This window comes from Neolamprologus multifasciatus, chromosome 12 (assembly GCF_963576455.1).
Source record: "Neolamprologus multifasciatus chromosome 12, fNeoMul1.2, whole genome shotgun sequence".
NCBI lineage: Eukaryota > Metazoa > Chordata > Actinopteri > Cichliformes > Cichlidae > Neolamprologus > Neolamprologus multifasciatus.
The window spans coordinates 36,172,609-36,199,750 of record NC_140450.1 but is presented as its reverse complement, the minus strand read 5'-3'; the positions used below and the strand labels follow the sequence as shown (position 1 = coordinate 36,199,750).

The following is a 27,142-nucleotide window of genomic DNA, read 5'->3' as shown; positions in this document are numbered from 1 at the left end:
CAAATTAACTCAGAGACACAGACTGATGCGACAAAACCAGTAAGTAGGTGTACAGCGTACACTGTAGTGTGTAGCACACAGGAGTATTAGCTTATTACGTACACGTTGGTCAGCTGTCTTGTTGCAACTGACGAACTGAAACAAACGAGCGTGCTGTGTGTGCAACAGCGTGACAAACATTACCTGTCCTTTTATTAACTGCACAAGTAGTGCTGGTCATAGCTGCTGGCTACCTGTGTAAGGCTGTCATGGGTCTGCAGCTCTGTCACCGTTTTAGGGAACATATTTAGTTTTAAAGTATTTAGAACATATTTAGTTTTAAAGTAAGTTTGAGGGCTTTTCCTGCCTTTCTGGAGGGATTATATTTCACTAAAAACGATCTAATATGCATGTCCACATAATTATGCATTATTATAATTATAATATATTAAAAAACACACGCTGTATTTTAAAGAACATACATTAAGAAGCAGATTATATTAGATTTATATTTTAAATAAGACAAAATTTGGATTTTACAGCAGTAAAATTATTGTATCTCTACAGTTTAAAAATGTAATAAGCTTTGCCCCTGCACAGAGTGGATCGTGAAACAAATGGAATCATCATAAATACATTATTTCATATTTATTACTTCCCCCTCCTCATTGCTTTATTATTGTAGCTCTAGTAATAAATAATAATGATTCTGGATCAGCACCATGATGCCCATAGTGTATACAGTATTCTGAAGAAGGTCTAAAATGTCACTGTGTGTGCGTGCATGTGTGTGTTTTATTTAGATGGATTTTTAAAAAAATTATTACTCATGATATAACAATGTCCAGACATGTCTGGTAAGGACATGAGGAGGAAACAGTAGAGCTGTGTGAGGCTACTAAAGGCAGTGCTATAACATTTTTCTGTCATCATTTAATTATAGATTAAGTGCTGGAGTTGTTAGGTGTGGATAATTAGATTATAGTTTATTGCAATAGCAAGTTGTGCCTTGTTCTCAGATAGACAGCAAGTGGAGAGTGATAGATGAAATGATGGGATGGAAGGAAGAAGAGAAGCAAAGAGTGATTCACAGGCAGAGCCGAGTTTATTTCTCACAGTTTTTTGTGTCCTTATGGTTCCAAGCGCTGTCACCAATCTTTGCATTTTGTTATTATCTCATGACACTTGTTTAATCAGCTACCATCTCTCCTGTGGACTTTTTACTGTCTACAGATCAACACAGCCCTGCCCTCCAGCACTATCAGCAGCAACCCCTCAACAGCAACATTGTACCCATCAGGTAAAACATCGGCTACGTTTGCTTTGCCTTGTTGCCCATATTAGATTCTTGATGAATGTGTGTTGTTGTTATTCAGCCTGGTTCAATGTGCCCCTTTTTAACTTTGAGCACCCGCCCCTTTAAACCTCTCTGCACGGCCCTGCCTGTTATCCTGCTGCAACGTGTCTGTGGACTTGCTTTCCACGGATTTTTCCTCTCTTGATTTGGCCTCACTTGTGGTTCTCAGCATCCTTTCATAGCAGGTGTCCTGCCCTTGGTCTAAGGTGCGCCCCTGCAGTGTTGAAACTGTGTTTTCCCACGATGTTTGCTACCCTACAACCCGTCCTACTCTGTAGTAGAATCAGCGACATTTGACCGTCCTGTTGCTCCCGTTGAATTTTATATAGCATATTTAAGATGTAAAACTTAAAATTGTCCGTAGCCTGGAACAAATGTACATCTTTTATTAGATGAACACGTGGTTTGGTTATTTGCCTTGTGGTGAAAACACACTGAGAGAGGACTTTTTATTAGTGATCTTAACAGTATTTTTTTTTCATATTAATGTAATTTGTTCATCTAATTGAATACAATCTATTTGTTTATGATTGTCAGTCCAAAGAGGGAGAGAGGAAAGAGGGGAACATGAGGAGAAAGTACAAGGTCAGGAAGAGCCAGGTAAGAAAACAGACAGGGAGCAGTGACAGGCACAACAGAAACCGTTTAACTGCTTGAGAGAGTTGACCACCAAAAAGTGATAGACAGATGTGCCAGTCAAGGTGAGGCGACACAGGTTAAAATAAAATAAAAAATCTACAGAGCCATAGTAGTATCTGCAGTAAAGATCTTTTCATACATTGTACCGTAGGCAAAGTTGCAAAACAGTGATGTCATGTATCCTGACGAGGACCCAGGCACAGAGAGACTTGATGAATTTAGGAATCTTATGATTTAATAAAGAAATTTGCAGACTTGCACAGAGATGGTAAAATTATGATGACTGATAACAGAGACGAGGACAACAGACGATGAGGACAGAGAGGAACAGGGGTTTAAATGCACCGAGGAGACAGACAGAGGACAACTGGAGACATGTAGGGATGCAGGGACTGCAGAGACAGGGAAGACGTCTCATCGTGATGAGTAAAGTTGATCTTGCCTGGTTAAGCAGCTCTCTGGGTGCTCAGCACCCCCAAAGCTCTGATCCTAGAATCGCCCCTGGCAGCAGGTAAATAAAGTGACAATATCTAAGAGAAGCAATAAGGTTGGAGAAACCTGCATTCAGCTAAGACTGAAGAAGTCACTTGGATGAAACGCTTCTCCCGCTGAAAAAACTACGTCAAGATGAACTGAATACACTTTAATTATGGGTGACTTAGACAGCTACAAGTGTGAGTCATTAGTTTGTCTTATCACTAAATGAAAAAGTGAAGCGGACAGATAGAAAATGGCCCAAAGGGTCTGGTAACCATTTTATGTCATCAATTAGCCCCCAAAATAAAAAATGAAAAAACAATTCATCTATACAAATACATTGATATATATTTCAGTCCCTTTCAGACATTCTTCTTCTCTCTAAAGAGGTCACATGGAAGACCAACAATGTAACAATAATGTGTTGTCAACCCATCTGTAAACTTCTACAACCACCAGGGGGCGTGGCATGGGGGTACTTACTAAGAAAACTGAGGGTGTCTTCTTTCTTGAGGGGGCAGTAATGAGCATGACATGCACTGATGCAGCATTTGATCTTTATTGTGGAGGAAAATGTTTAACATCTTACATCTTTATGAGCAAGCGAGCGAGCGATACATGTGCTGATAGCGTTTTTAAGTAATCAAAACATTCTGCCTTTATTGTCAGTCAAAACTTTAAAGACAGCTATTCAGAGACTACTTTAAAGCCAACAGGCAATCTTTACCTACATGAGATGGGGCTAATAAAATCACCATGAAACTAAAGGAACAATTGAACTAAACATTTTGTAAATCATGTCAGTGAGTCTGAAATTGTTGCCATGATGCCAGGTCTCGCTTGGAAATTAGATTTTTAATCTCAATGAGATTTTTTTTTACCTGGATAAATAAAGGACTAATAATAATTAAGGACACAAGAAAATATTCTGCTAAAAATTGACTGTAGCCTTTTCACAGAACAACAAAAGCTTATAAAGACCATCTCTTCCTCACATTTGGGAAACAGCACATAATTTGTGAATCGAAGGGCTGAGAGTAATGCTGACAACTGGAGTCAGATCCAATTCATCCTCTGAAACTCCAGGTGCAGGAGTGAAACGAAAATGCTGCAGGAGGGTGGTGAAGAAGAGGAAGAGCTCCATCCTGGCCAGACTCTCTCCGAGGCAAATCCTGCGACCTGCAAGAGATGAATAATAATCAACTGTCCTGTGAAAAGATGTACCTCAGTGGTAATGGCTGAGTTCACAAACCTGCAGAAAATGGAATGAAGGCATCTCGCTTGACAAACTTTTTCTCTTTGTCCAAGAAATGAGCAGGATAAAAGCTGTGAGGCCTCTCCCACTCACTTGGATCATGCAGGACAGATGTCAAGAGAGGAAACACTGTGGTTCCCTGCAGATAACAGCTCATTTCAGAGATGCACAAAGTACAAAACGTACTAAGACAACATATAAAAACAGCACATACTTTTGATTTGGATTCAGTTTCAAACTTTCCCATATTCCTGTGATTGCCCATCCAAGATGGCATCAAGCTTCTGTTCTGTGCACTCAGTAAACTGATAACAACTGTTCCCACTCATGCTTGCTCTTTGTGTCTGCACTTAGGTTTTTTGTGGCTTTAGAACTTTGGCACCTCAACTTAAAGTTAATGCAGGACGATCCAGGATGTAGTTACATTTTCTCAAAACATGTTGGCTTGATGCCGAGCAGCTTTGAATAGATAACAATTAGTCTAACCTTCTCAATAAAGTGACCCTGAAAAGTGATGTCTCTGGTGGTTTTGTGAGGAAGTGCAGTGGGGATGATGCTGCTCAGTCTCTGTATCTCATGGATGACGGCGTCAGTGAAGGGAAGGTTTTTCCTGTCAGCAACCTGCACCTGTCGATCTCCTATGACCCTCCTCAGCTCCTCCTGGACCTCATCTTGAGTATGAAAGTAACAATAATTGAATTTCATCCCTATTAGAATCCTCTGGAGTCTAAACGAGAACAGTGGACACATTACACTTGTGTTACACTGACAATAACACTCCAGTATATTTGATAAATGTATGCTTATTGTGATATTGCCCCATCTTATCTTAATGACCTTGTAGTACCATATCACCCTATCAGAGCACTTCGCTCTCGCTCTGCAGGCCTACTTGTTGTTCCTAGAGTATTTAAAAGTAGAATGGGAGGGAGAGCCTTCAGTTTTCAGGCCCCTCTTCTGTGGAACCAGCTTCCAGTTTGGATTCAGGAGACAGACACTATCTCTACTTTCAAGATTAGGCTTCAAACTTTCCTTTTTGCTAAAGCATATAGTTAGGGCTGGACCAGGTGACCCTGAATCCTCCCTTAGTTATGCTGCAATAGACGTAGGCTGCCGGGGGATTCAATTCAATTCAATTCAATTCAATTTATTTATATAGCGCCAAATCACAACAAAAGTCGCCTCAAGGCGCTTCATAGATACAGAGAAAAACCCAACAATCATATGACCCCCTATGAGCAGCACTTTGGCGACAGTGGGAAGGAAAAACTCCCTTTTAACAGGAAGAAACCTCCAGCAGAACCAGGCTCAGGGAGGGGCGGGGCCATCTGCTGTGATTGGTTGGGGTGAGAGAAGGAAGACAGGATAAAGACATGCTGTGGAAGAGAGACAGAGGTTAATAACAGATATGATTCAATACAGAGAGGTCTGTTAATACATAGTGAGTGAGAAAGGTGACTGGAAAGGAAAAACTCAATGCATCATGGGAATCCCCGGCAGCCTACGTCTATTGCAGCATAACTAAGGGAGGATTCAGGGTCACCTGGTCCAGCCCTAACTATATGCTTTAGCAAAAAGGAAAGTTTGAAGCCTAATCTTAAAAGTAGAGATAGTGTCTGTCTCCTGAATCCAAACTGGAAGCTGGTTCCACAGAAGAGGGGCCTGAAAACTGAAGGCTCTCCCTCCCATTCTACTTTTAAATACTCTAGGAACAACAAGTAGCCCTGCAGAGCGAGAGCGAAGTGCTCTAATAGGGTGATATGGTACTACAAGGTCATTAAGATAAGATGGGGCCTGATTATTTAAGACCTTGTATGTGAGGAGCAGGATTTTGAATTCAATTCTGGATTTAACAGGAAGCCAAAACAGGAGAAATCTGCTCTCTCTTTCTAGTCCCTGTCAGTACTCTTGCTGCAGCATTTTGGATTAACTGAAGGCTTTTCAGTGAGTTTTTTGGACATCCTGATAATAATGAATTGCAGTAGTCCAGCCTGGAAGTAATAAATGCATGAACTAGTTTTTCAGCGTCACTCTGAGACAGGATATTTCTAATTTTAGAGATGTTGCGCAAATGGAAGAACGCAGTCTTACATATTTGTTTAATATGTGCGTTGAAGGACATATCCTGGTCAAAAATGACTCCAAGGTTCCTCACAGTGTTACTGGAGGCCAAGGTAATGCCATCCAGAGTAAGAATCTGGTTAGATACCATATTTCTAAGCTTTTCAGCGCCGAGTACAATGACCTCAGTTTTATCTGAGTTAAGAAGCAGAAAGTTAGTGGCCATCCAAGTCTTTATGTCTTTAAGACATTCCTGCAGTTTAACTAATTGGTGTGTGTTATCTGGCTTCATGGACAGATAGAGCTGGGTGTCATCTGCATAGCAGTGAAAATGTATGCTATGTCTTCTAATGATGCTGCCTAGGGGATTCCCATGATGCATTGAGTTTTTCCTTTCCAGTCACCTTTCTCACTCACTATGTGTTAACAGACCTCTCTGCATTGAATCATATCTGTTATTAACCTCTGTCTCTCTTCCACAGCATGTCTTTATCCTGTCTTCCTTCTCTCAGCCCAACCAATCACAGCAGATGGCCCCGCCCCTCCCTGAGCCTGGTTCTGCTGGAGGTTTCTTCCTGTTAAAAGGGAGTTTTTCCTTCCCACTGTCGCCAAAGTGCTGCTCATAGGGGGTCATATGATTGTTGGGTTTTTCTCTGTATCTATGAAGCGCCTTGAGGCGACTTTTGTTGTGATTTGGCGCTATATAAATAAAATTGAATTGAATTGAATTGAATTGTGACATGTGTCATGTGATTTCCATTAAAAGTGTATTCAAGTTGTGGATTATTTGAGCTCCTCACCCTGTATCTTCGGATATTTGGCCATTAGCAGAAGTCCCCATCTCAGTGTAGTTGATGTTGTCTCAGTGCCGGCAGCAAACAGATTCATGACTGTTATCAGAAGGTTTTCATCATGGAAGTGACTTTTGGTAATCCCAGATTCCTGCACATAGACATTTAACAGCAAAGTCACTCAAATCATTCTAATCCCAAAGTTGGATGGGGGTTGCACAGTAGAAAAAGAAGTGTCAAGGCACCGAACAGTAACGAGGATGTAACATACACCAGAAGAATTACAAATGATCAATAGTGTTCGCATACATCTGCTGGGTGATAAAGGTATTAGGATGCAACACAGTTGTTTTGTCTTAACCATAGCTGAGCAGGATAAGGCACAGTCAGCTTAAGTTATTTATTCCTGAACACAAAGTTGAAAGATAATAGAAAGTCCAACCTCAAGATTTTGTTTGCGGACCAGAAAGGCATCCACAATGCCTCTGCACATCTGTGGGTTCAGAGTCTCTTTTAAGCGACGGAAGAAGGCAAGGTTTTGCATTTTATTGGCAGCAACCAGTTTGAAACCTTCGTTCCTATCAGCAGTCCACTTCAGGATTGATGGAAACATTTCATACATCTGTGAATCATCAAATATACATCTGTACATAAAATACCATTTTTCATTTACAAAGGTTATTGAGTTGTACCTTGAAAAAATCTGTAACTCCATAAGTGTCACAAAGTAGGAATCAATACCTGTATTGAGGGACTTCCACCGAGTCTGATTAATCTGTTTGTTCGATCTACCAAAGATGTAAACTCTGGATCATTATATTCAAATCTGCTGCCATAGACGATGGAGCAGATAATGTTAGAGACTGCACAGTTAATTGATTGGGTTGTATCAAACGCTTCTCCTGTAGCAAACACATACAGTCAGTGTAAGTTATTGGACCATTAATTCAATTCAGTTCAAACAAATGTGATCATTTTTTTTACCTTTAAATTTCTTAAATACTTCAATGAGATGTTGACATTCCTCAATTATTTTGTCCTCACATGCTCTCTTGCCCATTCCAAAGTCTCTCAGTTTAGTCAGTGCAAAGCGTCTCATTTCTCTCCATGAGTCACCATTGGACCACAGAACTCCTGAGAGTGGTCATATTTTAGTTTGACAGTACCAAAATAGAAAAAAAGCTAAAAGATTTTAAGAAAAAATATTATTCCTTTACCATGCTCTTTGGTTAATTCATGCGCAAGTCTCGTTGGACTTCTGTCTCCAAACACATCATCATAGTCTACAAGTGCCTGCTTCACTGTCTTGTATCCTGCTAGGACCACCACCTTTTTAGGTCCCAGATAGACCGTGAAGACTGATCCATATTTCTTGGATAACTAAGAACAGAATATTTTCACACACATCAAAGAAACCAAAGCTGCCTGGAGAACTGTATCTGCAACATAGTTCAATTACTTTCCTACCTCCAGCAATGTTTTGTAAGGTCCTTTCAGGTCCAGTTGCAGCAGGTTCCCCAGCACAGGAAGTGGTCTGGGTCCTGGAGGACCCTTTTGTTTTTTTTGAGAATTGAAGCTTGGAGTGACGATGAAATAGACGAGGAGGCTGACTGTCAGTGCCACCAACAAGAAAGCAGAACTGAACGATTGGAGAAAGACATCTAATATCCCCATGGCTGTGAAACTAATTCTCTGCTATGAGTTCTTTGTACTGAGAGCCCAGAGACTTAGTGCTTTTTGCGTTGTCTGCCAAATTTCAGTCCTATACTGTGCAGCATATAATACAAGGTGTGACAGTAACAGAGCAAAGGTCCTCTATGAAAGAAATAGTAAATCATTAACGTTGCAGTTGATACTTTGGTCTGTAAAATAAATGGAAAAACATTAACAAACCAACAAAATAAATTAAACAGAATAAAAATATCTACTTGGATGTTAGAATAATTTTTGACAGAAGTGAGTATATCTGTTAAAAATGTAATAATAATTTTCATTTTTGGTAGATTTTAGCATTAAAATTCAGGGTTGCCATGGCCGTTTTATCTATCTATCGATCTATCAATCGAGCGTTGTTGTTATTCAGCCTGGTTCAATGTGCCCCTTTTTAACTTTGAGCACCCGCCCCTTTAAACCTCTCTGCACGGCCCTGTTTCCAGGGACTCCTCCCGTGGTCTTTCTCCTGCATTTGAGCAGCTGTCACGACCAAGAGGAGGAGAACGATGTTCCTCAATCTTCAGATGATGATGAAGATGATGAGCAGAAGACATCATCTGAAGATTGAGTCGTAGGCCTCCACAGTTACAAACTGCAGCAAGTAACAACAAAGGAGCCAGCACCACCTGAACCCTGTGGACCCTCTCTCATTTTTCGTGTGTCACAGTATGAATTCGGATCTTATTGCTTCCTGCTGCCTCCTTTCCTGTTGGATTGTATCTACAGAGAAGAAACACGTGCATCTTCAGGCCTCGATGTGCTCGTTCTCCTCTTTAATCTCGCTTCTTCCAAAGAGTCGAGTCAAATCAGCTCAGAGTTTAATTAGATAAATATAATTCAAGTGATTTGATTATTTCACTTTGTGAAACAGACAGAAACCTGAGTGTTATTATTCATTAGGATGAACAACTCCTACAGGTTACTCCAGGCTTTTAGTTACAACAGTGACTCAGTTACACAAACGCCGACAAGCTCAACACCTGTCGGCTTTCTTAACGGGGAGACAGAACACCTGTCACCTGTTGAAGAGTTATTTCACTTCAGTTCTTTTTTATTTCAAACATTCACCAACGCTTCATAAAATCTTTCCATGCAGTTGTTTGAAAAGGAGTAGGCAGAAGTGTATACTTATACTCAGGTTTACATCCTCATCATCTAAATTTGAACAACAAAAACGTTACAACGCCTCAACTTAGAACATAACATCACAAAAAAATATTTTCTCATGTTCAACTAAACTATATTTAGATTTGCTAATTTGCAAAGAAAATAAACATCAGTTTGACTGCCGTGTTGGGTTAATCGCATTTTCTTCATTCTTATACTTATTTAAAATTTCTTTTTGAGTTTTATTTTAAACTGGTTCATATCACTCCTGACCTTTATTTCTTCTTCTAACTCATTCCAGAATTTAACTCCCGCTATTGAAATAGATCCTTTTCAATGTTGTTCTTACTCTTTGTAATTTTAAATTCCACTTCCCTCTAAAATTACACCTCCCTTCTCTTTCTAAGAACCATTTACTCATTTCGATTGGGAGCATCCCTTTCCCTGCCTTATATATTATTTGCACTGTTTTAAACTTCACCAGATCCTGGAATTTTATCGCTTGCGTCCTAATAAAGAGTGCGTTTGTGTGAGCCCTATACCTGATTTATTAGTCTAATGGCCTTTTCTGAATTATGATTATAGTCTGAATATTACTTTTATATGTATTTCCCCAAACCGCTACACAATAACTCATGTATGGTAATAGCAAAGCACAATATAACATATACAATGTTTTCCTATCCAGAAACTGTTTTACTTTCTCCAAGTCTGCTTTGCTGTGCTTGAAAGAGCAGAATATTAAACGTTATCTCCTCAGACCTGCAGCTGTCACATGATCAGTGTTTGTTCTGCACAAGCTCTAAGCTGCTGTGACATTTATCAATAAACACGATTAAATGTGTTTCCACCTAAAAGACTTTCATTAAATTATCACACTAACTGTGACTAACTGCAACATTTCACCCTTAGATCTGAAACAGTCGAGGTTCAGACGTTTAGTGGAGCATGAAGCTTGTTTGTAACACACGCTGCTGGGATCTGGTGATGTGAGCAGTTTGACTCTCAGGTTTTGTTTCCACTGAGCCTGCAGCCGTTCTGCTGGTTATGAGAGATTTCCACCTGACATGGAAAATAAATCTCATTTGTCTCAGTAATTGCTGATACATTAATGGATGTTCTGCTGATGTGCTAAAAGTGATCCTCAGTGTTTCTTTGTACCTTTGCTCACAGAGGGAATTTGAAGGGTTTATATATAAAAAAAGAAATGACTTATTACTAATTATCTTTGTGACTCTCAGTGTTTCTGTGCTTTTAAGCAGCTGTAAATCTCTTGATAACTGTGATGTCTCCTCTGCCCCTTTAGTGAAATCTATTTTGAAAAATACATTTTTAATGTCAATTACATTTTTTTTAATGAAAGTGAAAAAGTGGTAGCAGCTTCGACCTTTGACCTTGCCTGTTCTTTCTGACTCATCTTCAAGTATTCATTAGAGACACGTCTGGAAATGATTTTACATGAAGTGATTCACAACAGTTCAAATATGGAAAATCAATTTGGGGGCGAATAGAAGAGCAGAAACGCCTCTTTGGTTAGACTGAGGATGAAGTCAGCTGATGCCTGAATAGACTTTCTGTTAAGTGTAGAGAAAAAGAATAGACTTGAATTACAGCTGTAAAAGTCTTCCTGTTTTTCTCTTTGGAAGCACAGCTGGTTTCTGTGGAGGTGCTTTAATGGATCTGCAGTGTGCTGCTCTCTCTGTGGGTAGTTAGTGGCGCTCACCCAGCATCCTTTTCCCAATCTTGTTTAGAAACGTGATCAAATCCGACGTGTTGGCCGATGCTGTCGTGCAGCCTTATTTACACTTTGGATTCTGGTATTTAGCTGGATGGATATCCTGCAGGAGTTTTCACACATTCAGATATATCATATAAAAGCTTAGGACCCCATGATCAACACTTCCATTGGTAAACAAATGCACATAGCAAACGAAAATAAGAGGAAAATGCATGTCGGGACTAAGGTTATAACTTTCAGCTAAGATGAGAATGTATTTGGTTTCTTGACAGTGAAAGATGATTTTTTTTATATATGTGTATATAAAGAGACAGAAACCTAAGCCCTGCTCCACTCTGTTACTGTTCCTACACCTGTTAGACATGCACAACACATATCAAGGGTACAATGGCATCTCTATATTTACCCAGAAACAATTATCTTTGATTTCACTTCTACCTGAAGTGTCAGAAACTGTTTAGCTGGCCATGCTAAAAATCACGATTTTCTTTTATACATGTGTGTACTCGTGATAAACAGACATACGACTTACATATTCAAAGCTCAGGCCAACTTACTTTGATCTGTAAAGATGACAATCTTGGCCCCTCAAAGCAACAGAGGCGTGAAGAAACGAGCATCCAATCACAAACCAGCCTGGACCAATAACAGCTTCACTGCTTCTGTAAAGCTTGTTGCTCTTTAATTACAAAACTGCTGCACTGTGTGACGCAGGCAGAGATCAAAAGGCTGCGTCTCCTTCAGATGGTCTTAATAATGTTCAGGTTTGATATAGTGGATTGTTTCTGAATCTCTGCACGAGTCCATGAACCTGCACCAGGTCAGTGCTCTGCAGCTCACAGAAGGAAACAAGCAGTGTTGGTCAAGTTACTTGAAAAAAGTAATCAGTAACTAATTACTGATTACTTCCCCAAAAAAGTAATCCCGTTACTTTACTGATTACTTATTTTCAAAAGTAATTAATTACTTAGTTACTTTTTAAAAACACGATTTACAACCTGAATAGGTGATAAAGTGATAGATCTTTCAGCCCAATTCTACTTTTTCTGCATAATCATCATACAAAATGTAATCAAATGGAAAAGTCTCTTTTTAAAACTTGTTTTATTAGTTTTAATCTTTTAACTTTATGCATCAAGCAAACATTTAATTATCTGCAACATTCTCTGACTGGAAGAAATTTATTTAACATTTAAACCTATTTTCTGCACATTCCAGCACATAAAATAAAATATTTTGTGTGTTTACACTCAGTCTTTCAAATAGATGCAAGTAAAACACAGCAGAAAATAAATAAAGTCAAAGACTAGCGGTCCTGTTGCTCTATTTTCACCTGTAAAGCAGGAGTGGGGTAGGCGGAGGGTTACCCTGGTGCAGGTGTGCAGCGGTCAGTGGAAGAATCCGCGAGTTTCTCTGTGAGTTTCCCATTACGTCGTAGCTACTCGGTGCTTGCTCGGAAGTTTAGGGTTTTCTTTCGGTGTAAAAAGAAGTTTTCTTCCCACGCACAACGGACACTAATGTTTTTGTCACTTTTTATGGAATCAAACTCAAAGTAAGGTCAGTACTTCCACGCTTTAAACGCTGCACGCTCATACTCTCTCTGCACTCGATATCAGTTTAAATTCTCTCATTTTCTACCAGCAGTGACGCGAGGATGTGTTTATAATACGTGTAACACACAAAGAGAAGAAGTGGAACATTTAAAGGTGACAGAGATACAAACCAGAGTAAAGGATGGAGGACGACGCAGAACTGCTCTGTAAAAACACCTAAATGTCAAATATTAAAGAAAATTATAGCCTCAAACATTTTGCTCATTTCCAAGTTGAAAGTTTTCTGTTGTAAAACGAACAGTTTAGATTCTGCTCGTGTCCACAGGGACGTTCTTCAGGATTCATCATCTCTACATAAGGTGTGATTTTAAGAGTGTGGATCATTAGAAATATGGGTTACACCTTCACATCACCTGTGACCTTATTCTATGTACACAGAGACACCTGCATCCTGCCGTGATGTAGTTCTCAGGTGGAACAGACTCGAGAAACGTCCTGGATCACCTGGAACAGCTGATGTGGTGACGCTTGTTTCTTATTGGTCCAGGAGCAGTCAGTACGCCGCTCACTGTTTACATTTTACTAACTGAAATAAAATTCTCAACAACAGAAACGATGACAAACATATTTTTGATCGATAATTTATTATCAATAAATCATTTGCTTCAGAAACTTCAATCTAAAAATGAAAAAGTGTGGAAATGATAGAAAATGATGTAAAATTACAGGTAATAAAATCTTTGTCGCTGATGTAAGACGGCGCCGTTCCCACCACCCAAAACAAACTCGTGCTGACTCGATCGTCTGCGTTCAGGATTCGTTCTTTCAGCTGTTCGTTACTCAGGGACAGTTTGAATCACACGCAGTTAGATTCAAACTGCTTCTTACAGGCAGCTCACTCCTGGTGCTCCTGCAGCTCGTCACATTTATACACAGACGACGCTCATGTTTCTGCCACGTGGAGACAAAGTTTTGTTGTTGTGGTTAAAAAAGATATTTAGTGTCTTAAACTTGGTATAAAGGTGAAAAGCAAAAAGCAGCGAGCAGGATTCACTTCATCACTGAGCTCCTGCAGCGACGCTCGTCTCCTGACTCTCAGACTCTTGTGCTGCTGGAGCAGGTGGCAGGAGTAAAACCTCCTCCTGCGTGGATGACGGCTGCTCTTCTGCCACAGCCCGACTTCCCTCTCCCTCTCCAGCAGACTCCATCGCCTCTTTCTGCTGCTCCTCGGGTTCGTTGTCGTCTTCTGGCTTTTCTGTGGAGGCTTTGAGACTTGCAAACCCATTCTGGTCACACAAAGGTTTGTTTTCAGAGTTCTCCCCCCCAGCTCCATGCTCTTTCTGCCCCTCTCCATCTTCCTCTGGTATGTCCTCAACACCAGGCCCCTCCAGGCATGACTCGCCAGGCAGCACAGTGGTGCCTTCCATCTGGATCAAGGACACCACCTGCTTCGCTCTGTTCTTCTTCCGGGACGTCACACTTTCCACCTCACCATCGTCCTCTGCCCCATCCACCTCCTCCTGCTCGCCTCCGTACTGTCCCGCCCAGTCGATGGAGGGGTTATCTCCCAGCAGATGCAGGTTGGGGTCACTGTTGCTCAGAACAATACTGTCCCTGTACAGATTGTGTCTCCTTTGGACCGCCGCCTCCTTCACAGCTGCAGACAGAGAGAAAAGGGTTCAAATGTGGATTTATGTGCACAGAGTACAGCAGGGACCAACATGAATGATGCTGATCTCACAGGTTAAATGGATCCAAGACGCCACTTTTATATCATATTTAATCTGAATATCTTATTGTGAAAGCAGCTGTGACACTGAGACATGTTTAAACACTAAATGCTTCTTTAGAATTTGACACCAGAATCTGTGTTGCATCACTTTGATCTGTTGCACAATTCAAGGCCTATTCTTCATCTTCTTTTCATAATGTACCAAATGTAGGAATTAGATGAATTAGTGGACGACCCGTCTGGACTCGAGGAGTGCTGCTGAGCATCTGGACCTTTCTGGGGAACTGTGTGGTTTGAATACTTGCAGAATGTGTTTTGGCTTTCTCTGGATGGCAGGATATTTACTTTGAAACCTTTTAGTCTTCAACATTCATCATGTCTTTGTGAGTCCATGCAGGCTTTCATGACCTCTTAATGGTTCCCATTGCACTGCCTGCAATGTTGCCTCCTGGTAGTATAATAACTAGAGGTGGGAATCACCAAACATCCCACGATACGATATTATTGCAATACTTAACGCACGATACAGTCTAGTCCAACTTAACTGAACAACCATCTGGTACAATTATAGCTATTCTGAACTATGCAGTTTATGAAAACTATGCAGCCCCTTCAGCAACTGAAGAATTTGAAAGTCAATTAAAACAAAATATAATTTTACATTAAATAAAAAAGTTTTAAACTTAATTAAAATAAAACATGTCTTAAATTAAAATAAGTAAACTGTCATGTTTATTAAACACATTTGGACAGTGAAGGAATGTCAGGATTCTTGCTCAGAAAAAGGATCAACATGCTCTGAAGTCAGAGCACAAAAACCTTTTTGTAACAAAGTATCGATTTCTGCTGTCCCTGTATCCATACATTATTAGCAAACAAAATATCACCATGCTACACAGTATCCATTTTCCCCCACCCCATTAGACAATATGCCACATATTTTGTTGATGACATACGGTTCACATCAAAGCATTAAAACACTGGTTTTAAGTGAGCCGCAGCACTCTTCACTATGAGAATGCCTGGTCTAGATGCATTTCAGCATGACTTGCTTCTTGATTTCAATCTAATATTATGATTCTTGCTAAAGTCCAATTTAATGATTTGAAAGCTTTATACTGACCAGGAGCTGAAGAATAGCCATCGTGGCTCATCAAATATCAGCTTATAAACTGTATCATTTGTTCAGCTGAATAAAGAAGTAAAGCTCAGAACAGCAGCAGCAGGTCAGCTAACCTGTGACTTATTAGTAGTTGAGGCATTTCCCCATGTTGCCCACAACACCAGTATACAGGTATACAGGGTTCTCCACCTCCCATGCTTGAAAACCACCAAATTACAATCAGTTATTACCAAGATTTTAGCTTCATCTGCCAAAATGAAAAATTTATGTAAACTTTTTCATGAAAACTAAAAATACAGTTACTGGCTTCAGAGTGAGAAGCTGGAGAAACCAGTGAACTTGTGCATTGTAAAATTTCTCTGTTTATTTCAGTACAGAGATGGTTATAGCTCAGTCAGTTAGCTTTTTGCTGAGGTTGTAAATGACTATAATATTATATATATATATTAATATTATAAATGACTATTTTCCTGTTTTAATAATAACTTAATAATAAATAATAACGCCCTCAGTTCTGACTACTTCATCGATATAGATACACCACCAAAGAAGACTGACCCATTATAATGTCCTTCATGACTGACTGCAGCACAACCTCTTCAAAGATGTTTTCTACCAGGATGAAGTGGGAAAAGTCCTCGAAGATGAGCTCCTCAAAGCGTGGCAACTCCTGGTGTTTCAAAGAAGAATGAAAGCAAGAACAAATACACACAATAAACCATCACAATGCTTTTCTTTGTTAAAGAAACAAGAAGCTAACTGTGCATTATTAATTTTCCAGGTTCTTGGGAGGAGAAAAGCTGATGTACTCACAGATACAAAGCAAGGGTTGAGCTGCTTCAGCATGTAGGGGATGAAGATCTGCAAGAGAGCCTCGCGGAAGAAACACTTCCTCACTGTGCTGCTGTCATAGTCAAATTTCTGACCCACAGGAAGGAAGGAAAAGGACAGCTTTACTGTGTGTGTGTGTGTGTGTGTGTGTGTGTGCGTCAGATGGCAACTATAAGTTGTAACTTCATTTTGAACAAATGCAGTATATGTGGAAAGTATTCCCGACGCTATGAAGCCTGACAGGAGCGTCCATGTGGTACAGACGAAGGTTTTTGGCCCTTTCTTGGATGTCTGCCACTGTGATGGTTACTGGTCCCAGTTCAGAGGTTGCTGTGGTCTGCTCTTAGACCCAATAGGCACCGAGCACTGCCGTTATGTGTTGCGTCCTCCTCCCATCTCCAGTCTTCCTCCCCCTTGCTGAAGCATTTTTGCAGCAGAAATAGTCCTTCTGGATGGTTCTTCTCTCTCCACGGGGCAGCGACGGAGCTCAGAGAGACCATCAGGTTCGTGGTGACCTCCCTGAATAAGGCCCTGATGGCTCAACAGGCCACGAGTTCCTGCCCCAAAGTGGAGGAGTTCAAGTATCTTGGAGTCTTGAAGGGAGCAGGAGATCGACAGATGGATCGGTGCTGCGGCTGCACTGATGTGGATGCTGTACCGGTCTGTGCAGAGAGAGCTGAGCATAAAAGCAAAGCTCTCAATTTACCGGTCGATCTACGTCCCTGCCCTCACCTGTGGTCACGAGCTGTGGGTAGTGACCGAAAGAACGAGATCGCGGAAAGAAATGGCGGAAATGGGCTTCCTCTGAAGGGTGGCTGGCCTCTCCCTTAGAGATAGGGTGAGAAGTTCAGCCATCCGGGAGGGGCTCAGAGTAGAGCCGCTGCTCCACATCGAAAGGAGGCAGCTGAGGTGGTTCAGGTGTCTGACAAGGATGGATGCTGGGAGCCTCCTGGGTGAGGTGTTCTGGGCCGGCCCAGGATGAGCAGAAGAAGGTGGATTAATATGCTCACACTCTGTATGGATGGTGTAAAGTGGAGCGAATCCAACCACCAACCTTCAAATCTACCACCCCATCCTCCTCTTCCCATGTTTCTGTTTAGGATAAAATGGTGATTAACAGGTTTACTGATCATGTTTTACCTTGATAACTCTGTCCTGGCAGCGCTGGATCGTCTTACAGAGATCCTCACCGCCCTGAGACTCCAGACTCTGGTGAAGGATCTGCTCAAACGTATAAACAGCATTGTCCATTTGCTGTAAACAGACAGAGATGGGGACACCATCACATTCAAATGCATCAGTATATTTTATAATATCTTGACTTTGATAATTATCACATAAATATGAAAGAAGATCTATTAACTGATCCTAAACTTGATGCTCCATGACGTGCCTCCACCTAGTCATACTTCTCCTGAGCAAATACACTTTCATTCAGAAGTGCTGCCCTCCTGCAGTGCTGTTGTGTTCATGGTGCTCAATTCCTCTGCAGACTGAGCAGCAACTATTCACGTTTAATTTGTTCTTACAACGCAGAGAGCAGAGAGATGCTCACACAGACATAAGCAGTGTAATGTTGACTTCAGGAAAGGAGGCAGGAAATGTTTCGAGTTCAAACACGGACAGTGAGACTAACAAACCACAAAGTATTTCATGATACTTTGGGGGCGATTGTGGCTCAAGAGTTGGGAGTTCGCCTTGTAATCGGAAGGTTGCCGGTTCGAGCCCCGGCTTGGACAGTCTCGGTCGTTGTGTCCTTGGGCAAGACACTTCACCTACCGCCTACTGGTGATGGTCAGAAGGGCCGATGGTGCGATATGGCAGCCTCGCCTCTGTCAGTCTGCCCCAGGGCAGCTGTGGCTACAACTGTAGCTGCCTCCACCAGTGTGTGAATGGGTGGATGACTGGGTGTGTATAGCGCTATACATAGTAAAAGCGCTATACAAATACAGGCCATTTACCATTTACCATAATTCAATAATAACTAAACTATTCTCTTTAGAAATAAAACTTTCTGATCTCATTCAATCCCTGACAAATTTACAGCAATCAGTGAACATCTCAATTCTAAGAGATGAAGGCGACAACATGATGTACTTTGTATGTGATTTAATACACAGGAATGGAGCATATTTACATAAGAGATGCTCAGTGCATCACACAAAGAAGCTGCTCAGTTTAAATCCAGACTGCAGCATCTCTTTGTGGTGTTTTATGTTTTAGCCGCGTCTGCTAGTGTTCTGTCTGAGCTTCTTCCTACAGAGCACACATCAGTGTTTCTAATACAGTGGGAAGTTTGTTTTTCAAAGCATGTGATGTTTATTTACCAGTAAGTGTTGATTGTAACTAGGGATGCACCGGTATCGGGCCGATACTGTAAAATGTGTGTGTACTCATACTCGTAAAAGTTAACCGATACCAATTTATTTCATTAATCAGAGGGTGGCTTGTCATTTTTGTTGTAGTTTTTTAGATTGGCCACTAGGGGGCCAATTATTATTTTATTTATTATTTATTTTATAATAATTATTTTGTTTGTTTGTTTACAATATGGACACTCTGCAATAATTTAAAAGTTTATTTTATTCACAAACCTAATTTGTATTTATTTTATTCCAAACAGAAGTGTTTATTTATTATTCTGAAAGCTCGAGACAGTGCCAATAGTTCAGTGATATTTTGTTAAATTACAATGTGGAGACTCTGCAATAATTTAACAGAAGTGCTTATTTTTCACTTGAAAGTTTTTTGTGGTCATTTTTATTACGATTTTATTTTTTTATCGGCAGAGAATAAATAAAACCTGTCTTCCAATTCATTGCATTTGTGTGTGTGTGTGTGTGTGTGTGTGGTAGAAGTATCATTTTTTGTACTCTGTATCGGCAAGTACTCAGATCAAAGTATCGGTTTGAAAAAATTGGTATCGTTGCATCCCTAATTGTAACCTCCTCACTCCGTTTATATCGTTTGTAACGTGTTGTTTCATAAGAAAATGTAAGAAAATGAAATTTTCAACAAATAAAATGCAGATTTTTAAAAATACATTTGATCAGAAAACCATTCGTACAGTAAATTACGATTGTAGTTAATACATCATTTAGACCTCCAGCTACATGTTAAAGCTGCCAGTACGTGATGATCACCTCTCTCATGAGGATCTGGACCCTCTGGATGAACACTGAGGGGCTCGAGATGTCAAATCTCTGATCCAGACCTTCCAGACTCAGCTGCATCACCTTTTCATAGCAGCTGTGCATCTTCACTGGATGGAAGGCAAGCATGGAGATCTTCTCCATGTGCTGAGGAAGAGGAAAAGATTACAAACACTGAACGTCACTAAATGTTTCTGAGTTCACTGCAGGCAGAGGGAGTATCTCCTTGACTGAATCCCCCTCTCTAGGAGGACCTCTTCTCACCTGTGCCACCATCTCCTTGGTGCCCTCGTTCAGGACGTTTTTGCTCATGTCCACCAGCTCTCGGAAGAAAACCTCGCGGACCTCGAAGAACCCTCGGCTGGTGGGCTCCAGCAGGGCCTCCAGGATGGAGCTGATGTAGGGCTGGATGCTCACCTTCAGCAGCTTCTCTGCTTTAGGAAGAACCACGGCTGCAAAACAAGAGGAAAAGCAGGTTTGCAGTTTCAGGCAAACGTCTGGGATCGTTGTGTCAGATTAGAAATGTGACGACCTGTAAATGAAGCAGATGTAGAAACATGTTGACATAAACATTTATCTGATTTAGTTCTGAGCTCAGATAAAATAATTATTGTGGCTGATTCTAACATCCATGAAGCATCAGGGCTGTTCCTGTTCTTCATGTTTTATTGTTACTGTCTTATTTTATCTTTACCTGTTTTTTTCCAGTTAATTAGTTGTTATATGAATTATAACGACTACAGTATGTTTATCAAACTGTAGTTTTATAAGGATATTTAAAACAGGTTGCTGCTCAAAATGAGACTTTATGTCTCAATGAGGTTTATCTACATAAATAAAGGTGAAATAAAATAAATTAATTAAAAAAAGTTAATCCAAAATGCTGCAGCAAGAGTCCTGACAGGGACTAGAAAGAGAGAGCAGATTTCTCCTGTTTTGGCTTCCTGTTAAATCCAGAATTCAAAATCCTGCTCCTCACATACAAGGTCTTAAATAATCAGGCCCCATCTTATCTTAATGACCTTGTAGTACCATATCACCCTATTAGAGCACTTCGCTCTCGCTCTGCAGGCCTACTTGTTGTTCCTAGAGTATTTAAAAGTAGAATGGGAGGCAGAGCCTTCAGTTTTCAGGCCCCTCTTCTGTGGAACCAGCTTCCAGTTTGGATTCAGGAGACAGACACTATCTCTACTTTTAAGATTAGGCTTCAAACTTTCCTTTTTGCTAAAGCATATAGTTAGGGCTGGACCAGGTGACCCTGAATCCTCCCTTAGTTATGCTGCAATAGACGTAGACTGCCGGGGGATTCCCATGATGCATTGAGTTTTTCCTTTCCAGTCACCTTTCTCACTCACTATGTGTTAACAGACCTCTCTGTATTGAATCATATCTGTTATTAATCTCTGTCTCTCTTCCACAGCATGTCTTTATCCTGTCTTCCTTCTCTCACCCAAACCAATCACAGCAGATGGCCCCGCCCCTCCCTGAGCCTGGTTCTGCTGGAGGTTTCTTCCTGTTAAAAGGGAGTTTTTCCTTCCCACTGTCGCCAAAGTGCTTGTTCATAGGTTTTGTCTGATTGTTGAGGTGAATGTTGTGATTTGGAGATATTAAAAATAAAACTGAATTAAACTGAGTTAATTGGCTGGAAACAAGTAGAAGCACACTTAGATTAGATATCACACAATTTAAAAAGTTACCCTTCAGTAACTTTGTTTGGTTTAATGTCTCCTGTCTGCAGCTGAAACCTTCTGAAACTGTCTCCCTGCTTTCTACTGATCGACAGTGATGTTAAAATATCCAACTGTAAGATATTGATATATTTTTCTTATCTTTTTTTTTTTTAAACCAAGACAATGTAACATCTCCACACACACAGTATTTTTACAAATATGTAACAGTAAGTTGGTTGCTGATTTGGCCTTTTTGTTAGTTTGTCTGGTTTCCTTGTGCTTGCTTGACTTCTCTCTGGCTAGTCTCTCTCTCACAACTACATTTAGAACCAATCGTCTAACTGCATGGATGCGTCTTCAGCTTGATGTCATGGATGCATCATCATTCCTTTGTTCCAAAAGCAGGTAAAATATAGGTTTCATAGGTTTATATACAAGCATCTCACTGATATTCTTGCCATGGTGCAGTTTTAAAAACAAGCAATAAACGTTCCTATTAAGATATGAATCCACATTTACAGCTGAAACTGAGCCCACAGTAAGAATTTTAAGCCCTGTAGATATTTAGAACAACACTGCTTTAACATTTACAGTTATTATCACGACTTCTGCTTCCACGAGTATCTATCGATGATTATAACTAACCAAAGATGAGAAATGTGCTGCTAGTATCTGAATGAGGAGAAGTGTTGCTCTTATCCAACCTCTGATCTTGTTGGTCACGTGTTCCTTGGACGTGATGATCTGGTCCATGTCTGTTCGTATGGAGGCCTCTAAAGACGAGCGGTTAGCCTCACACTTCTGCAGCACTGCTTCATACTGCGTCTGGCACTGCGCCTGCACCAGGCTGTGCACAGCATCACTGATCTGCAAACACGAAACACACAGCTGATGGTGCCAAACTCACACCTGTGCAGCACATCGTCTGTTTAAGTGTCACATAGTAGCCTAAAGGGTTTGGAATATGCATGTAGTGAATATATTTGTTTATCTGCATAACACAGACTGTTGAGTTTACAGGTGTACATGTACCTGCTGGAGAGGTGCTGTGGAGCTACAGACCTTTACACTACCAGTCACAGGTTAGAACACCCTAATCTTTCCAGTTATTTACTGCAATTCAACTCATTCAGTCCAATGAACAGCTTGAAATGGTACAAAGGTGAGGGTGAACTGCCAGGTAAAAAAAAGATTTCAGAGTTATACAAGAAGCCTTTTTCAGGGACAACATGGGTTAACAGGTTAAATCTGTCCTGCAGCAGGTTGATGAAGCCTTGAAAGCTGCTGCTACTAATTCCTGCAGGTTATACTTCCCCCTCTGTCTGCAGAAAAGCAGTGCTGAACACACTGTGGTGCCAGACGCTCGTCAGCTGCAGCAAGAAAGCCATTGATAAGATGTCAGAATAAGACGAACAGGTTTGTCTGGGCCATGAAACATCGACACTGGACTACTGAAGACTGGACGAAGGTGAGATGGACTAATGAATCAAAGCTTGAAATCTTCGGTTCATCACGCAGGATCTTTGCTGTCGAGTAGGTGAAAGGACGGATCCACAGTGTGTCAAACATGGAGCAGGAAGTGTGATGGTCTGGGGCTGTTTGCTGGATCCAGGGTCGGTGACTCGTACAGAGTGAGAGGCTCCCTGAACCAAAACAGCTACCACAGCACCATGCAGGAGCCTCTGGTATGCAGTTGGTCAGGGGTTCATCCTACAGCAGGATAATGACCCAAACAGTCCAAGCTGTGCCAGAACTACAAGAACAAGATGGTGAGCTTGGAAACATGGAGTGTGCAGCACAGTCTGCAGACTGAAACCCCATCAGCTGGTTTGAACTGGACAGAAGAGTGAAAGCAAAGCAGCTACAAGGTCATTTATGGGGGAACATTTGATTTCTGTTGTAGGATGAATGACGCGGGTTTGTTCAGCTGCTAGCTGCCAGTGCAATCAGACAATCAACTGCATAACTGGACAAATTGGAGTGTTCTAAAACTTGACTGGTAGTGTATATCTGAATAAATCACACAACACCTTTGTCATTAAAGTTCCTGTTATTTTGGCAAAATAAAACAATGTTTGAAACAAAAGTGCTGAAAAGACCCTGAAAAGTCCCCCAATCATTGGTGCAGAATCCACCAAACTTGCAGGTTAACACTTGTTTTGCTAAAGACTGAGTCTGATAATCAGAGTAGTTTCTCACCAGTATCCAGTTCCTTTGCCTCTCGTGGAGTTTGCCTTTGAGGCGGGGGGCGATGAGGTCTCTCAGCTCCGAGAGGAGGCCCTCCATCACCAGGTTAGACAAGATCTACGAGGAAAACAATTCCCACATACAAATAAGAGGACCACGAGCACAACTCTGCATGTTTACAGTCGCTCATGTGATCGTCATGGTAACCTCTCTGTACGTTTTACCACATGTGAGGAAGCAGAACATAACAGACTCACACAGGCCGTGTGAGATGAACTACAGCGTGTGAGACAGCAGAAGACAACGTGAGGTGGTTATGCTGTTATCACATAATTAATAATAACACATTTTATTTGCCTTTTTAAAATCAGACAAACAGTAAAGAATGATTTAAAAACACAGCATTAGACTATAACTTAATTTAAATGACATAAATGTGATTTGGGTTTGAAGAAGCATCTAGAAAAACCTGTTCAGCACTGAAGCATGGACAGCAGGGCCTGATATGATGCAACATGTGCATAATTAATAATTAATCATCCTTCTGACCATCAGAGGTGTTTGATGAAACCTCGTGTTGCAATTCAATGAAAAATCAGGTTGAGGGAGGACATCAAGCTTGTATGCACCACGTTACATTTCATGACACAGCACCTGATTCATCCCAGCTTCACACCCCCCCAAAAAAGTCCGATTGAGGCCCCAGAAGAGCATTTCTGCCAAAGCTACCTGTGATGGTGCACCACTCATCATTTCCCAGGTGCCATACTGGCCTTGAGCTTGCCGGTAGAGTCGCACTGCATTAGTGAAGGCTGGCGTCTGAACCTTTTTCTCATCGGACAAACCTGGAATTGAAGAATTAGCCGTCAGTGAACTTTGAACTGATAACTGCAGGTCTTCTATCAGAGAAATGAAAACAGGAGGAAAAGCAGGGCTGATGACAGAGCGCAGCATCGTGAGATTAAGACCCTTTCAAATAATCTAGTTTCCTCTCCTTCAGATGGTATCAGGGGATTTCAACAAGAACAAAAGTGTAACAGTTTTACCAAAATTGGACTTCTTTTATACTTTGATCATCAATCACACAACTCCAATGATCCACGCTTCATTTGAATGTAAATATAAACTCATGGATGGATAAATTACAGTTAACTGTTTTTACGCCTCCACCAACCAATCAAGTTTCAGTTTAAACACATAACAAACAGTGTCATCATTTTATCCTGCTGAAGAAAACACTGCGACCTGCTGGATGAACAGAGGACTTATTAAACTGGGGGTTGGTCAGGTGCAGGAGCCCAGATGACTTTTTACAATGAATGAATTTTGTTGGCTTCATATTCAGTGTTTTACACGAGAAATGTAAGATTTCATAACTCTGAACAATATTTAGGATAAATCTGCAAGTTAGTTTTAATTATGTAATAAACAAATGTATGTAGCTTGGTAAGGTGATTGTTTTGCCATGTGATTATAGGTTAGTTGTGTAAGGACACCGCTCAGCTTTTAATTTGTATCAGAGGGATTCATTTTTAATTTTAAGATAACAGAGTTTTTGGCCATGCAATCCATAAAGAGGAAAACGTGAGAGAGGACTTGTATGACACGCGGCAGAGGTCATCAAGAGGTCAAGCTACCTCGGCGTACACTCGTCAGGCAGATGGATCGCCAAATCTGACCGGAACAAAAGTCGGGTTGCTCAAAAGACTCCAGGGCAGGTTTTTTACACTGTGCACGTCTGTGCTGCACCTCGATCACGCAGCGAAGCCAGTTGTAAAATGCACTTTATTAGAGTGAGGGGACCAAGCATCCAGATGATGTCACAGAGGATGCTGCTGTTTGGCTCCACGTATGTGTGAACAGACAAAGCAGCGCCCACAGATCCCAGCTGAGTGATGAACACCTCAGATCTGTTCTTGCCACAACAAAACTAACTAAAAAGTGTGATCTTAATATGTTTGATATGTATGCATCTGTGCTGGCCCGTCAGATTTTAAAAGTCAGTGTGGCCTCTGAGCCACCCCTGCTCTACACTCAGATAAAACACAGGTTCTTGTACTCGGCCTTCAAAACCGTAGAAACGCAGCATCTATCCAGATTCTGACTCTGCAGGGTCTTACTTTGGCCTCCATGTTTGCCCTTCAGTCTGCATATCTGTCTCTAAAGTTAGAAATATCCTGTCTCAGAGTGACGCTGAAAAACTAGTTCATGCATTTATTACTTCCAGGCTGGACGACTGTAATTCATTATTATCAGGAAGTCCTAAAAACTCCCTGAAAAGCCTTCAGCTGATCCAAAATGCTGCAGCAAGAGTCCTGACAGGGACTAGAAAGAGAGAGCAGGTTATGCTCATTCTGAAAAGATAAAACAACCTTATCATAGAAGTGTGTTATCCCAGCAGAGCACGGTACTGTCAGGCTGCTGGTTTACTTGTAGCACCTATGGTGTCTAAAAGTGCAGTGAGAGGCAGAGCCTTCAGCTCCCTCAGACTCAGGAGACAGACGCTGTGATTCCTGTTAAAACTTCCCAGAGTGCAGATCCAATCGTTGGGGTTTCCTCCGTCTCCTCTGTGCTGTTGTATTCTAGTCTTTACCTCACAATATAAGCTGCCTTCAGGTAACTGTTGTAGTGATTTGGCAGTGTTATTTATTTATTTATTTATTTATTTATTTATAAATAAAATGTCAAAAAATTACGGACAAAAGCAAAAATGTTCTGAATCACATTTAGTGTTAAATTTAAATTATCTCAGTATGTTTGTTTTAGTTTCACTTCTGATGGTTGTAAGCACGACGTCAATTAGATGTGTGTGTGTGTGTGTGTGTGTGTGTGTGTGTGTGTGTGTGTGTGTGTGTGTGTGTGAGAGAGACAGTACGAGGACTAAACTATTTCACAGGGTATTTAATGAAAACAACTTTATTTTGTTCACTCAGACTATCTGGGACTTTATGGCCCGTATTACTGTTATCAGCTAAGCTCCAGCTCCAGTCAGGGCTGACATCTTCATTGGCACGTCTCAATCACAGTAACTTAACAGTCAGTAAAGCAGAGAAGGAAAAGAGAGCAGGAGCGCAGAAGAAAAGCAACGTGCAGATCTAGTCTTTGTTTACAGCACAGAGAAGAAGCAGAGCTCTGACAAACATGAATAAAACTGTTGAGGACTGAAAGTAGCAGCTCTGTTTGCAGCCTGTCTAACGTCTGCCTCCCTCCTGCTTTGCATAGATTCCTCTAGTTTGTTATTTATTCTCTGTCCTACTATTACAGTTTTACACCACGCACAGTTGGTGTGGAGCAGCCACCACTTCGTTGCACACGCACAATGACAATAAAGGGTTAATCTATCATTACAGTAGCACGACTCACCATTGTTGGAGTGTCTGACGCAGTCTTGGAGTACCATATACCACTTCTGCTGCTCTTTCTCTGTCGTCACACAGAAATAGTAGTGGCGGGCGTAAGGGTGCCACATTATCAGAGGGTGCGGAGTGGCACACTTTAGAAAGGGGGAACTTCCCACTTTGGCTTTAACACCTAAAAATAAAATCACTGCATTAATAACACAATGAAACACTCGAAGTTTCTCTGTAGAGTTCAACTGTAACAAAGACTTCATCATGTCGTCCGTGCTCACTGATAGTGTGCAAACATTTCTGATTTCCTTTTCTTGAACACAGCAACATTCAGAAACACCGTGGTTGCCAGTGCGACCCCCCTCCAAGAAGACACATGTGCAGTCTCAGTGTTAAACTCCTGCATCCTCGCTCTGCAGTTACCGCA

General features: G+C 41.0%; 1 protein-coding gene and 1 pseudogene across 2 annotated transcripts in view; both read right to left on the bottom strand.

The window, feature by feature from the left end:
* Nucleotides 1-2,981: 2,981 nt before the first annotated feature.
* Nucleotides 2,982-8,442, bottom strand: LOC146507466 (cytochrome P450 2K1-like; annotated as a pseudogene). Its single transcript, XR_014877076.1, has 8 exons — nt 8,027-8,442; nt 7,544-7,939; nt 7,301-7,461; nt 7,002-7,181; nt 6,569-6,710; nt 4,194-4,378; nt 3,705-3,846; nt 2,982-3,631 (listed from the first exon to the last, which is right to left on the bottom strand). The product of XR_014877076.1 is annotated as a cytochrome P450 2K1-like (transcript).
* A 3,171-nt stretch (nt 8,443-11,613) lies between these two features.
* niban2b (niban apoptosis regulator 2b) overlaps nt 11,614-27,142 on the bottom strand; it is a 34,461-nt gene continuing 18,932 nt past the window's right edge. The window contains exons 5-14 of the mRNA XM_085178919.1: nt 26,729-26,896; nt 24,095-24,210; nt 23,378-23,482; nt 21,883-22,045; nt 19,773-19,960; nt 19,500-19,655; nt 17,497-17,610; nt 16,339-16,446; nt 16,084-16,195; nt 11,614-14,327 (exon numbers count right to left, since the gene is read on the bottom strand). Coding sequence (XP_085035045.1) covers nt 13,729-14,327; nt 16,084-16,195; nt 16,339-16,446; nt 17,497-17,610; nt 19,500-19,655; nt 19,773-19,960; nt 21,883-22,045; nt 23,378-23,482; nt 24,095-24,210; nt 26,729-26,896 — 1,829 coding nt within the window. The 3' untranslated portion in view covers nt 11,614-13,728. The remainder of the gene's footprint in view (nt 14,328-16,083; nt 16,196-16,338; nt 16,447-17,496; nt 17,611-19,499; nt 19,656-19,772; nt 19,961-21,882; nt 22,046-23,377; nt 23,483-24,094; nt 24,211-26,728; nt 26,897-27,142) is intronic.